Here is a 14,793-nt window from a genome sequence, read left to right as displayed (position 1 = left end):
GCTCACTTCCTACCAGGCCTCATGAGAACAAACCAAACGCTCACCGCATCACTGATGAAGTCAGAGATCCCACAGCGCCTTCATTAGCATAAAGCCGGGCCTCTGGAGTGCAGCTGTCCAATCACATGCCTTCTTTCACACACACACACACACACACACACACACACACACACACACACACACACACACACACACACACTCACACACACACTCACACACACACACACACACACACTCACATGGATTGACATGAGGTAGGCGCTGGTATTAAACGCACATCAGAGTGCGTACTGAGGTCGGAGATGAGCTGCTAGAAGAACAACGAGGGGGTCAGAGCAGCTGCATAATGAGCTCAGAGAGAGAGAGAGAGAGAGAGAGAGATAAAAAAAAGAAAAAAGAACGACAAGCAGACGCATAAATAATGACAGAGAAAGAGATAAAGAGAACGGAGAGACAGACAGACAATCAGACAAAGTCAGAGAGAGGGAAATGGAGAGACAGAGAGAGACAGCAAGAGAGAGAAACAGATGGACAGAGATGAATAGAGAGAGAGATTAAAATAAATAACTGCACCCACACCAAAACAGAGCCACCCGTTTCTCCAGTGAAACGTACTGTTTCACTGCTCTCTCTCTCTATCTCTCTCTCTCTCTCCCCTCATCTCTCTCTCTCTCCATCTCTCAAATCTGTCATCTCTCTCCTCCTCATCTCTCTTTCTCCCCTCATCTCTCTTTCTCCATCTCTCAAATCTCTCTCTCCTCCCTCATCTTTCAAATCTCTCTCATCTCTCTCCCCTCATCTCTCAAATCTCTCTCCCCTCATCTCTCAAATCTCTCTCATCCCTCATCTCTCTCCCCATTTCTCTCTCAATCTTTCTCATCTCACTCTCATCTCTCTCTCTTCATCTCTCTCCCAATCTTTCTCATCTCACTCTCATCTCTCCCCCTCATCTCTCTCTCTCTTCATCTCTCTCTCCCTCTCTCCTCATCTCTCTCTCCCCATCTCTCTCCTCATCGCATTCTCTTCATCTCTCTCCCCTCATCTCTCTCTTCCTCTCTCTCCCCCTCATCTCTCTCTTCATCTCTCCTCCCCTCATCTCTCTCCTCCTCTCTCTCTCCCCATTTCTCTCTCCTCTCGCTCCCCCATCTCTCTCCCTCTCATCTCTCTATCTCTCTCTCTCTTCTCTCTCTCTCTGTCTGTCATAAACGGAGTGTAAAGGCTTAAGCCGTGTGTGACGTGTTTTACTGAAGGTCACTAGAGTGTGTAGTGCGCACTCCAGCTCTTAACGAGTGTCTCAGGCATCTCCATTTTATGAGATGGATTGGGCCAAGTCCTGATGCTCTTTAGTCACCATTTAAAGTCTCAGAGTCTCTCTCTCTCTCTCTCTCTCTTTCACACACACAATCAAGTGTGTGAGAGCGGTGTGTGTATGTGAGAGCTGAGTGAGGTGAGACAGACAGCCGTGCTGGGGAAGATCAACGAACGCAAATTACAATCTACCTCTCTCTCTCTCTCTCTCTCTCACACACACACACACACACACACACACACATACAGTTGACTACAACATTACAAACAATAAATCAAACACAATGTAAAAAGATAATGATGTATTATGTATGGTTTTCCTTCTCCAATTGAATTTCCTTCTGTATCTGTCCATCCATCCATCACTCTGTATCTCTCCATTTATTCATTTACCTGTGTAGCTGTCTATCAACACTGTGCATTGAAGTACTTTGTGTGTGTGTGTGTGTGTGGTAATGATGAACACTCACACCGTGTCTGTGTCCCAATCCACACACCTCACTCACTATAAAAGCCACATAAACACCATCATCAGCTCCCTATGGACATGTCCCAAACCACACACGCATGATACAGTAACGTTGCTAACACTCGCTTAGCGTACGCTCGTTTCCCACAGCCCAAAGACCACCGACCTCTAAAAAAGGTTAAAGGCCATCGGAGTTTACATTTAGCTTTCATTCTGTTTGGTGTGTGTTGTACAGCTGTGGTGTGTATCGCTGCTCCGCTGGGACATGCTAACACACTGCTGTCAGCACGGATGATAACAATGCTAACTGGTAGCATGCTATCCTTGTGCTTGGTGCCAGCTGTTTGATTCGGGTTAGGTAAGGCACGAGCATTTATTTTGGTTTGCGTTAGAGTTAGCTCGGTAGGATCTGGGTTTGTCTTCGCTAGGAGAGTCCAGGATGTTTGCTAGTGCTTGGGTCCGCTGCTAGCAATGTAGCAGTAGTAGCCTTTGATTTAACTTTGAGCATTTTTGATTAGCAGTAGTACTAGTGTGTGAGAAAAGAACCTTGAGAAAATTCCAGAAGTGTGGAAGGGAACAGTGATAACACACTCACCTGAGTGTGTGTTAATTCAGTTTAACACACCGCATTAAACTGAATTAACACACACTCAGGTGAGTGTGACGAGGGTCACCGACTTGCATGATGGATGGGCGTCCTCATGTCAGCATCCTCACCTCATCATCCTTCGGTGAAATGCAGAAAGAACGAAAGACAGAGAGAGAGAGAGAGAGAGAGAGAGGGAAGGAACCGGTGAAATAGAGGCGGCTGCTGGCACCCATGCCGAAAATTAATTTCTCTTTTATTTTATTCCTGCAGCATGCTTGAGTGAGCGAGTGTGAAGGGGAAACTCAAGGCTAAGACACACACACACGAATTAGTGCACTATTTATTTTATATTCATGACCAGAAGCATACTGCAGCACTGTCCTCACTACACCATCATCCAGCAAAGCACCGCGTGTCCCATACAGCGAGTTGGTGTCTGTGGTCCGGGACACAGCCACACGACTGACTGATGTTAAAACGATATCAATATTTCACATCATTTGAGCCACACTGTGATCCATAGTCATTCCTCAGTCCAAGTGCACTCGTTTCACGTCTCTCATCTCACGCTCTGAATGTGTTGTGACCAAGCGTGGGAGATCACGACCCAATCAGACAGACAGCTGTTGGCATTTTGAGCCCGAGAACAGAACGTTTCTCCACTCAAAATAAAGTGACACTCGTCTTTCAGCGGGGAAAAAGAAACGGGTTTCACTCGTTCACACTGGCAGCTGTGTGTGTGTAACCAAACACCAAGGGCTGTTACAGTACGAGTCTGAGTGCACTAACATCAGCACCAACTCACATCACACTGTGTTCCTCCATCAGTACTAATTTAATGATACAGAAATACGGTTTCCAGCTTTCAGTCAGACGGTGAGGGGGCACAAACTTTTGCACTCATAATACACTACTATAATGCCAGATTACTGATGTGCTGCTTTCTTGTACTATTCATATGCTTCTGATTTATCAAGAATTCCAGAACCGTGCTGAGAATGCTAGAACCGCGTGCCAAGTATTCTCCAACCTTCACACTGAGCACTCAAGAGACGTCAAGCTTAGATATGCCATTGCTGAAGCTTTATACTGAGGATTCTAGAATGTTTGCATTGAGGATTCTAGAACCGACAGAAACTTCACTCTGGGGGCGTCGTGGCTCAGGTGGATAAGGCGCCATACCATAAATCCGGGGACCCGGGTTCGATTCCGACCCGAGGTCATTTCCCGATCCCTCCCCGTCTCTCTCTCCCGCTCATTTCCTGTCTCTACACTGTCCTATCCGATAAAGGTGAAAAAAGCCCCAAAAAATATCTTTAAAAAAAAAAAAAGAAACTTCACTGAAACCTTTATCCTGTGGATTCGAGAACCCTCACACTGAGGATTCTAGAACTAATAGAAACTTCACTCTGAGGATTGCCATAACCTTTATTCTGACGAATTCAAGAACTTGCATGGTGAGAACGCTAAAACCATCTCACAGTAGACTCTAAAATCTTCATAGGATTGTTAAACCTCCAGAATGAGGATTCTAGAGCTTTTACATGGAGACATTTAAAACCTTCATGGAGGAGTTTATAACCCAAACACTGAGGATTGTAAAACTTTTATACTGAAAATTCTATAAATTAAACACAGAGGATTTGTTTTTACACAGGTGAATGGACACACACACACACACACACACACACACACACACACACACACACACACACACACACAGAGACAAATACTCAAACGGACAATAATGTTCACTTTACTGTGACAATAAACAGACGCGAGTCATTATCAACAAGATCAACACACTGGACTTACTGTCAAAGAGAGCGACAGACAGAGAGGAAGAGAGAGAGAGAGAGAGAGAGAGAGAGAGAGAGTGAGACAGAGAGATTTAAAACAGCCTCTAGTTGGAGTCTGTTTAAAATCCACAATAATCCCCTAATACACAAACTGTGTGTGTGTGCGTGCATGTGCATATATACACTAATCTACCACACACTTTTACAATTCACACTCTTTTGAATACTTAAGTGCTGGGTTACCCAGACAAGAAGAATGTGCGCTAACACACACACACACACACACACACACACACACACACACACTCCTGTCATGTTTCTGGAGAGTGCAGTAAATTTTACAAGCAGCACTTAGCATGGTCGTCCAGATTGCACTTTAATTAGCTGTTAATCATCTATAGGACATAAATGACCGTGTACGTATCCTGCTGCTCCATTAGCCATGTGCGCCTGACAGCGGGTGTGTCTCAGTACAAATCTCCCTCTGCAGCAGAGCCACACAGCTGACTACACCGAATGCCAATTATCCATCATCTCACACACACACACACACACACACACACACACACACAGAATACCCCATCACATTCTTTCCTTTCAGAGTATACCTCATTCTGAGAGAAAGACAGAACATATAGACAGATAAGGAGAGACAGAGCCTGAGATGGAGTGGGTGGGGCTGTGACACAAGGGGAGGGGCTATATAGAGAAATAAAGTACTAGGAAGATCTAATGTTGTGGGTGGAGGTGGGGAGGAAAAGCTGTAAAACAAAGCTGTGCATCAGGGAATTCTCAAAATCGAAGGACAGTGGGTGGGGTTGCGGGACTGATGTAGTGGGTGGGGCTCTAGAGTAAGAGAAGGATTTGCAGTATAGTGTGTGTGGGTCTAGAGTAAAAGAAGACTCTCCAGTGGAGTGGGTGTGGCTCTAGAGTAGGAGAAGGCTCTTTAGTGTAGTGGGTGGGGCTCTAGAGTAGGAGAAGGCTCTCTCGTGTAGTGGGTGGAGTTTTAGAGTCACTTTAGGAAAAGGAAGGTTCAGAAAAGCAGACCTTTAGAGACATTATGCTTCAGGAAAAGGGAGGTTTCAATATAAAGAGCTATTTGATGATAAACACTTGCTGTGAGTGGGCGTGGCCTGTTGCCTGGGCAACCACAGTAATCTGCCACACACAAATTGATCATACGCAGCCACTAAAGCTAAATGACCTTGTTCTTTTACTTTTTCTGCATGTCTGTGTCCAGCAGCTGTGTTTTGGGGCTCTGTCGTGTGTGTTTGGGGGTTCTGGGTCCGTCTGACAAACCCACGCAGTGGTGATTAATGAGGGAGCCACAGTCACACCAGCTCTATAATGATGGCATGAAACAGGTCACCTCACACACACACACACACACACACACCAAGAAAGGGTGGTGAAAATGTGACACTGACCCGGTCATTAAATCCACACCCTTTAAACATGATCATGAATATTTAAAAGTGCTCTAAGGTCAGAGAATCTGATTGGCTGAGACCAGCAGAGCTGTCCAATGAGATTTTAGTTCCACTTCCTGTGGCACAGTGACAGTGATATAGTGATCAATTAGTGATTAATTGCTAGTCATCAAACTAGCAATGCCATTAGCAAGAGTGTGTATGGAGATATACATATATATATATATATATATATATATATATATATATATATATATATACACACACACACGAGTGATTCCACGCTTATGGGTACTGAAATGGGGACATGAACTTATTTTTAAAAATTCACCTAAAACCATTTCTTTTTTTTACCATCAGGTCACAAAACATGTAATCTTTAATGAATGATATGTTAAAAGATAACTTTAATTTTCTGAGATATAATAAAAACATATTTATATGCCAAAGTCAAGCCTATGAGTTCCAAAATGATGTCTGTTACATTACTTCTGTTACGATTGTCCATCTCGCGTCTGTTACAAATTAATTACAATCTAGCTCTATACCATGTTAATCTTATTGAAAGAATGTGTATGTTTATTCTACTACACATGTTTATTAATTAGATTTGCTAAAACATCACCTTCCTATGTTTCAAAAAGTAATTCTACATTGTTAAAATTGAGAATCTATATGTCCACAACACTTCTGTTACGTTCTGACTTTGGCATATAAATATGTTTTTATTACATCTCAGAAAATTAAAGTTATCTTTTAACATATCATTCATTAAAGATTACAAGTTTTGTGGCCTGATGGTAAAAAAAGAAATGGTTTTAGGTGAATTTTTAAAAATAAGTTCATGTCCCCATTTCAGTACCCATAAGCGTGGAATCACTCATATATATATATATATATGTATGTATGTATGTATGTATGTATGTGTGTATGTGTGTACCATGCGGTTGATGCGAACAAAGTCCTCTGGACTCTTTGCCCACGGCGGCAGCTCGACATCACACACCACTGTCCCATCATCCATCACTCCCAGATTATAGTCATTAGTGTTAATGAACATCTCTGGCAGGTAGAAGAACTCCGGGATCAGCTCCTGCAGAGAGACAGACAGACAGAAGTGTTATATATTCCACCTCTGACACTCTTCCTCTTTTAATCATTGGCATGGTTCTCCAAGTGTGTGTGTTCCAGCCACAGTGAAGTGGAACATTAGTCATAAAAATTCAGCTTGTGTGAGACTGCCATGTGTCAGAGAGAGACCCACTACTGTCACAGTCATTACAAGTGTGTACACACACACACACCACAATCCAGTGGCTCTGTTGTGGCATTTATTTATTTACTTACCATCCAATTCAAACTCCTTCCATCTGATCACCTTCCTTCTATGATGAAGCATGTCTATTCTAATGAGTGTGGTCTCTTCCAGTAAGACTCCACCCACATCCACAAGGCACAAGGGCTTACTCAATGGTTTGAAGACTATGAAAATAATGTAAATCGTACACTACGACCTTCCAGTTCACCAGATCTTTCTCAGCAATATCCATCACCATCAGCAAAACACCAAATCTTGTGGAAGAACAGCGTTCATTGCTCCAGGACAGCTCCAGTAGAATCAATGACGAGGAACACCAGAACTGTTGGATTGACTCATGGTGGCTCAACACCTTACTAACACGCCTTCTTGTTGTTGTGTATTTAAATCATGTCACTTTTTACTTTAATTTGTCACTCGGCAAATAACTTCTGTGCTATAGCGAATATTTAAAAAAATGCATGGAGGCATGGAAATAATGAGCTTCAGAAACAGAGGACTTTACAATATGAAAATGTGAAAAGTCAGCTTTAAATAATAGAGTTTTAGAAAAAAGGATCTTCAGAAATAAGGATATCCAACAATCAGAAAATAATGATTTCATGAAGCTGCCTTTGATGTATTTTACAAGGTTCAGGAAGCTGAACTTAAAAACAAACAAACAAACAAACAAACAAACAAAAAGACAGAAGTCATGGAACCAAGTGTAGCATAACAGCAGCAGCTAATCCACTTGTTAGCTTTAGCTTTGTTTGTTTGAATGACCTCTTGTTCGGCACTTCACAGGAGTGAGAGCGGCTAATTAGATGAACAAACAAACCCAGCTAGTGCTCCTTTTTTTCTTCCCTTGTTTCTGTGCTGCATCTCTTCAAAAACCAAAGACTTAAAAAAAAAAAAAAAAAAAGGTCGTCGCCTAAAGACGAAAAAGTCTTTAAAACAAAAAGGTCGCCACTTTATGATGGCACTAGGCGCCCCTCAGTAAATTTACCTCGTTTGACTGGCGACGTGCCAGTGGGGTGAGCAGGGGTTTTAGAAGGACCTATTATGTGCAGTGGCCCCAAAGCACAAAGGGTCAGAGGTGAAAACCTGTGATGCAAAATCCTGTCATGCTGCGGGTCAGTGGAGAGGAGTTCCCCTTGGCCCTGGTTTAGGCCCAGGCTAATTCCACTAAAGGCAAAACTTATGGTGCTAATGCTAATGCTAGAGCTCTAGGGCAGAGGTCAGGGGTCAGGGGCTACCCTGTAGCTGGACTGGCTAGAGACTTAACATTTTTTGAAAGACACTGAACACTCTTTAGCTTCCAAAGAATTTTTTCTTCATTTCACTCACAGAAAAAAGGGGAGGGAAAAGAGGAAATAGCATTTAAAGAAAATAATAAAATAATAAAATGAAAGGGTGAAGACCAGCTTTGTCTAGTACTAGGTTTAGCTACCAGGTTTAGCCAAATACACTGATAATTTGCTGAATAATTCTATTCAAGACTTGCAAAAATGCTGAATACAGAAATGACTACAAACTAATAGTGACAACAGTAATGACTATAGATATAATAGTGCCTATAGTAATGACTATAGATGTAACTGTGACTATAATAGTGACTACAGTAATGACTAGAGATGTAACAGTGACTACAGTAATGACTATAGATATAACAGTGCCTACAGTAATGACTATAGATGTAATAGTGCCTACAGTAATGACTATAGATATAATAGTGACTACAGAAATTACTATAGATGCAACTGTGACTATAATAGTGACTACAGTAATGACTATAGATATAATAGTGACTACAGTAATGACTATAGATGTAATAGTGACTACAGTAACGACTATAGATATAACAGTGCCTAAAGTAATGACTATAGATGTAATAGTGACTACAGTAATGACTAGAGATGTAACAGTGACTACAGTAATGACTATAGATATAACAGTGCCTACAGTAATGACTATATATGTAATAGTGACTACAGTAATGACTAGAGATGTAACAGTGACTACAGTAATGACTATAGATATAACAGTGCCTACAGTAATGACTATAGATGTAAGTGACTACAGTAACGACTAGAGATGTAACAGTGACTACAGTAATGACTATAGATATAACAGTGCCTACAGTAATGACTATAGATGTAATAGTGCCTACAGTAATGACTATAGATATAACAGTGCCTACAGTAATGACTATAGATGTAAGTGACTACAGTAACGACTAGAGATGTAACAGTGACTACAGTAATGACTATAGATATAACAGTGCCTACAGTAATGACTATAGATGTAATAGTGACTACAGTACTGACTATAGATATAATAGTGACTACAGAAATTACTATAGATGTAATAGTGACTACAGTAATGACTATAGATGTAACTGTGACTATTATAGTGACTACAGTAATGACTAGAGATGTAACAGTGACTACAGTAATGACTATAGATATAATAGTGACTACAGTAATGACTATAGATGTAATAGTGCCTACAGTAATGACTATAAATATAATAGTGACTACAGTAATGACTATAGATGTAACTGTGACTATAATAGTGACTACAGTAATGACTATAAATATAATAGTGACTACAGTAATGACTATAAATATAATAGTGCCTACACCTATAGATGTAACAGTGACTACAGTAACGACTATAGATAATAGTGACTACAGTAATGACTATAGATGTAACACTGACTACAGTAACGACTATAGATGTAACAGTGACTACAGTAACGAATAGAGATGTAACAGTGACTACACCTATAGATGTAATAGTGACAACAGTAATGACTATAGATAATAGTGACTACAGTAATGACTATAAATATAATAGTGCCTACAGTAATGACTATAGATATAATAGTGCCTACAGTAATGACTATAGATATAATAGTGCCTACAGTAATGACTATAAATATAATAGTGACTACAGTAATGACTATAGATGTAACACTGACTACAGTAATGACTATAGATGTAACAGTGACTACAGTAACGAATAGAGATGTAACAGTGACTACACCTATAGATGTAATAGTGACTACAGTAATGACTATAGATAATAGTGACTACAGTAATGACTATAAATATAATAGTGACTACAGTAATGACTATAAATATAATAGTGCCTACAGTAATGACTATAAATATAATAGTGACTACAGTAACGACTATAGATGTAACACTGACTACAGTAACGACTATAGATGTAACAGTGACTACAGTAACGAATAGAGATGTAACAGTGACTACACCTATAGATGTAATAGTGACTACAGTAATGACTATAGATAATAGTGACTACAGTATTGACTATAAATATAATAGTGACTACAGTAACGACTATAGATGTAACAGTGACTACAGTAATGACTATAGATAATAGTGACTACAGTAACGACTAGAGATGTAACAGTGACTACAGTAACGACTAGAGATGTAACAGTGACTACAGTAACGACTAGAGATGTAACAGTGACTACACTACACCTATAGATGTAACAGTGACTACACCTATAGATGTAATCGTGACTACAGTAACGACTATAAATATAATAGTGACTACAGTAACGACTATAGATGTAACACTGACTACAGTAACGACTAGAGATGTAACAGTGACTACACCTATAGATGTAACAGTGACTACAGTAACGACTAGAGATGTAACAGTGACTACACCTATAGATGTAACAGTGACTAAAGTAATGACTATAGATAATAGTGACTACAGTAACGACTATAGATGTAACAGTGACTACAGTAACGACTATAGATAATAGTGACTACAGTAACGACTATAGATAATAGTGACTACAGTAACGACTATAGATGTAACAGTGACTACAGTAACGACTAGAGATGTAACAGTGACTACACCTATAGATGTAACAGTGACTACAGTAACGACTATAGATAATAGTGACTACAGTAATGACTATAGATGTAATAGTGACTACAGTAATGACTATAGATGTAATAGTGACTATTGTAATGACTATAAATGTCATACTGACTAGAGTAATGACTGTAGCTGCAATGATTCATTATGTCAGTCTCCTGAAAAGGTGATATGAACTCAACTTAAATAAAGGCAATTTGGAGGGGGTTTTTAGGCTTTCCATTCAGCTCAAGTTCTGTCATTCGTCAGTGACCGTCATGGTGTTACACTGATCTACACTGACAGTGTGTGATGTATGTTTTTGTCTTTAATCAGCTGTTAGTGTGTAACACGAGCCGCGTGTTTTACTATTTAAGGAGCGCAATCAAGCAAATGTCCTGACGTCCTGTCCACATGCCATAATGAGTACTTTAAGAGGTATAGGCACTTGGTATAGCTTTTGTCGGGGTCTCTGGATGGTTATGCACAGTGTGTGTGTGCGCGCGTGATGGAGAACGTGAAGCGATCCGAGGTTCATGTCAAGGTTGGAAAAGTTCTGTTGGCTTTGATCAGTGAAGCTTGACGCTTTCATGGCAGTGTGACATGGATTGGCTGTGAGCATACCTGTTCAAGAGTGTGTGTGTGTATGTATATATATATATATATATATATATATATATATATATATATATATATATATATATATGTGTGTGTTTATGGAGCATGGATGTGTGTGTTTATGGAAGGGCAGAAAGCCATGCTCATTGCCCCACACTGAGCTCCAGTTACAGAGAGGAAGCATGCTTACGTCTAATCACCTAATCGTCTCCATATTGAAGGAACACGAGAGGGAAACCAAACACAACTCGATATCTGAATGTCAGGAAGTAGGAGTGTGTAGGAGTGTGTGTGGGTGTGTGTGTGTGTGTGTGTGTGGCAACTGTCTCCCAGTGTAGTTGCATTTAGATGTATAATATGTGATTTATATGTGAAAAAGATTAACTCGTCTAAAATTCCCGAACGAAAGCTCCCGTGTGAGAGTTCCTGAAATCTAGTCACTAACTGGGTTAGAGTTCCTGAACTAATTTCCTGGAGTGAGGTTCCTTTAGTATGAAAAGCTGTAGATCACTGCATCTGGATGTAACAGTAACGTAATGCACAATATTTATACAAATTAGAAGGATAATATATTTATGACTCTCTGTATGTGTGTACCTTCACGTCAGATGTGTCTCTTTGACAGTTTCTCCAGGCTCTGGCGATGGAGGAGAAGGTCCGGTCTGCATGATCAAACTTCCCCCCTTGGAAGTTGAGGAAGAACGTAGTGAACGGCTCCTGAGGAGAACACGGACATCAGCACAAAGATTAATGGTTCTGTCCCAAATGCATTCAAAATCTATTTTAAGAAGTCTTTTCGCCCTCTCATTCTCTGTCCACTTGCTCCCTTCACCTCCATTGTCCTCTTACGGTACCTTAATCCTAATTTCTTCTGTCTACCATCCAATCCTGTGTCTCCAGAGGTGCTTTCAGACTGGAGGAACTTTTTCGTAGTTCTTAGAACTGTTCGAGAAAGTTCCCCCTTTTTTTTTGTGTGTCCACACAAGAACCAAGGACAATCGTAGTTCTTAGAATGGCGTTTTGAGGGACTTTTTTAGATCCTACTTTAGGGTAGATTCTCTCCCAGCACAAGAGGAACCATGAGTGATTTAAGTGTATGGTGATTGGAAGAACATGAGCCAATGCAGTGTTGGCAGCCACCATTTTTAAAAACTCGTGGTAGCCATGGAAATGACAGCTCTTAACGTTTGCATCAAAACTGGAAAAAACATGGACAAACAGTCTGACAGTGAAGTCCAGGCTTTATTGTGTGTATATGCGATGGAGGAAATACAGCATGATTTTGACACGTCTAAGCAAAATATGAAAATCTTGGCTAGCATTTCCTGCTCACGTCATGCTTACGTCACTTCAGGTGTGAATACAAACAGAAAAAAAGCCCTTGAAGGTATATAGAACTTGGTGGAGCTCCCCAGTGGGTGGTTCCTCTCAATAAGTCCCTAAAAGTGTTTGGTCCGAAAGTTCCTCATGTCTCCCTGTGTCCCAGATCCTCTGTCTTACTTCTGGCCTCATTCACCTGTCCCCTGTCCCATTCTCCCATCTCATCAGATAAAACATTCCTTTTTCCTTTGCATTTAATATTGACTGGCATTGAGTGGTATATCAGATATATTCCATTCAGCTAGTATGATAGTGAATGAGTCAAAGACGAGTACAGGTAGTCGTCGACTTACGACCTATGCGACTTACGACTGATCGACTTTACGACCGTCTGGTTATGACTGGCAAGTGTTTCCCAGCTGAGCTAGCTGAGCGTATGACAGTTTCCGCCCCAGGTCCTGGCAGCACCTCTCGCCGCGTACAACAGTTTCTGCCCCAGCTCCAGGCACATGCGCAGTCTCTCTCTCGTGCTCCCTCGCGCGCTCCGTCATACAGTTTCCGCCCCAGCTCCTGGTTTATGAAACGAGCAAATCCTCCCACCAGCCCGAGCGCTGCAACAGCTGATGATGACGTAGACGACCCACAGCCAAGCACCAGTGATGCCAGCAGTCACCAAATTTTGTATTTTGCTATGTTTTACATTTGTATTTTGGTATGTTTCAAATTAAAATGTTTTCTATTTTTCACACCTGTATTTCGTATTTTTTGTTTTGCACATATTAAACGAATTGTACTGTACGCAGCGTAGTATGCAGTGTTTGACTTAAACCAAATAATGAGCCAAGGTAATGAAATAAGAAAATGTTGATAAAATAAGACTTTAAGATGATTACAATATCATTACACATCACAATATACTTACGTTCATTTAACATAGGCCGACTTACGACCAGATCGGTTTACGACCGGTCAGTCGTAACCAAATGCAGTCGTAAGTCGACGACTACCTGTAGCTGAATGGAATATATCTGATATACCACAAAAAAAGCCAGTCAATATTATTATTATTATTACAACCCCGATTCCAAAAAAGTTGGGACAAAGTACAAATTGTAAATAAAAATGGAATGCAATAATTTACAAATCTCAAAAACTGATATTATATTCACAATAGAACATAGACAACATATCAAATGTCGAAAGTGAGACATTTTGAAATTTCATGCCAAATATTGGCTCATTTGAAATTTCATGACAGCAACACATCTCAAAAAAGTTGGGACAGGGCAATAAGAGGCTGGAAAAGTTAAAGGTACAAAAAAGGAACAGCTGGAGGACCAAATTGCAACTCATTAGGTCAATTGGCAATAGGTCATTAACATGACTGGGCATAAAAAGAGCATCTTGGAGTGGCAGCAGCTCTCAGAAGTAAAGATGGGAAGAGGATCACCAATCCCCCTAATTCTGCGCCGACAAATAGTGGAGCAATATCAGAAAGGAGTTCGACAGTGTAAAATTGCAAAGAGTTTGAACATATCATCATCTACAGTGCATAATATCATCAAAAGATTCAGAGAATCTGGAAGAATCTCTGTGCGTAAGGGTCAAGGCCGGAAAACCATACTGGGTGCCCGTGATCTTCGGGCCCTTAGACGGCACTGCATCACATACAGGCATGCTTCTGTATTGGAAATCACAAAATGGGCTCAGGAATATTTCCAGAGAACATTATCTGTGAACACAATTCACCGTGCCATCCGCCGTTGCCAGCTAAAACTCTATAGTTCAAAGAAGAAGCCGTATCTAAACATGATCCAGAAGCGCAGACGCCTTCTCTGGGCCAAGGCTCATTTAAAATGGACTGTGGCAAAGTGGCTCAGTTCAGAAGCCTGCATCTCTGATGGTATGGGGTTGCATTAGTGTGTGTGGCATGGGCAGCTTACACATCTGGAAAGACACCATCAATGCTGAAAGGTATATCCAGGTTCTAGAGCAACATATGCTCCCATCCAGACGACGTCTCTTTCAGGGAAGACCTTGCATTTTCCAACATG

At 40.8% G+C, this 14,793-nt stretch overlaps 1 protein-coding gene across 1 annotated transcript in view; it reads right to left on the bottom strand.

Annotated features, from left to right (window-relative positions):
* The window catches only part of lrba (LPS-responsive vesicle trafficking, beach and anchor containing), a 373,382-nt gene that overhangs the window by 30,894 nt on the left and 327,695 nt on the right, over positions 1-14,793 (bottom strand). Inside the window, exons 46-47 of the mRNA XM_060917126.1 lie at positions 12,017-12,136; positions 6,536-6,688 (exon numbers count right to left, since the gene is read on the bottom strand). Coding sequence (XP_060773109.1) covers positions 6,536-6,688; positions 12,017-12,136 — 273 coding nt within the window. The remainder of the gene's footprint in view (positions 1-6,535; positions 6,689-12,016; positions 12,137-14,793) is intronic.

The sequence above is a fragment of the Neoarius graeffei genome, chromosome 3 (assembly GCF_027579695.1).
Source record: "Neoarius graeffei isolate fNeoGra1 chromosome 3, fNeoGra1.pri, whole genome shotgun sequence".
NCBI classification, from domain to species: Eukaryota; Metazoa; Chordata; class Actinopteri; order Siluriformes; family Ariidae; genus Neoarius; species Neoarius graeffei.
This window is presented reverse-complemented; position numbering and strand designations above follow the sequence as displayed.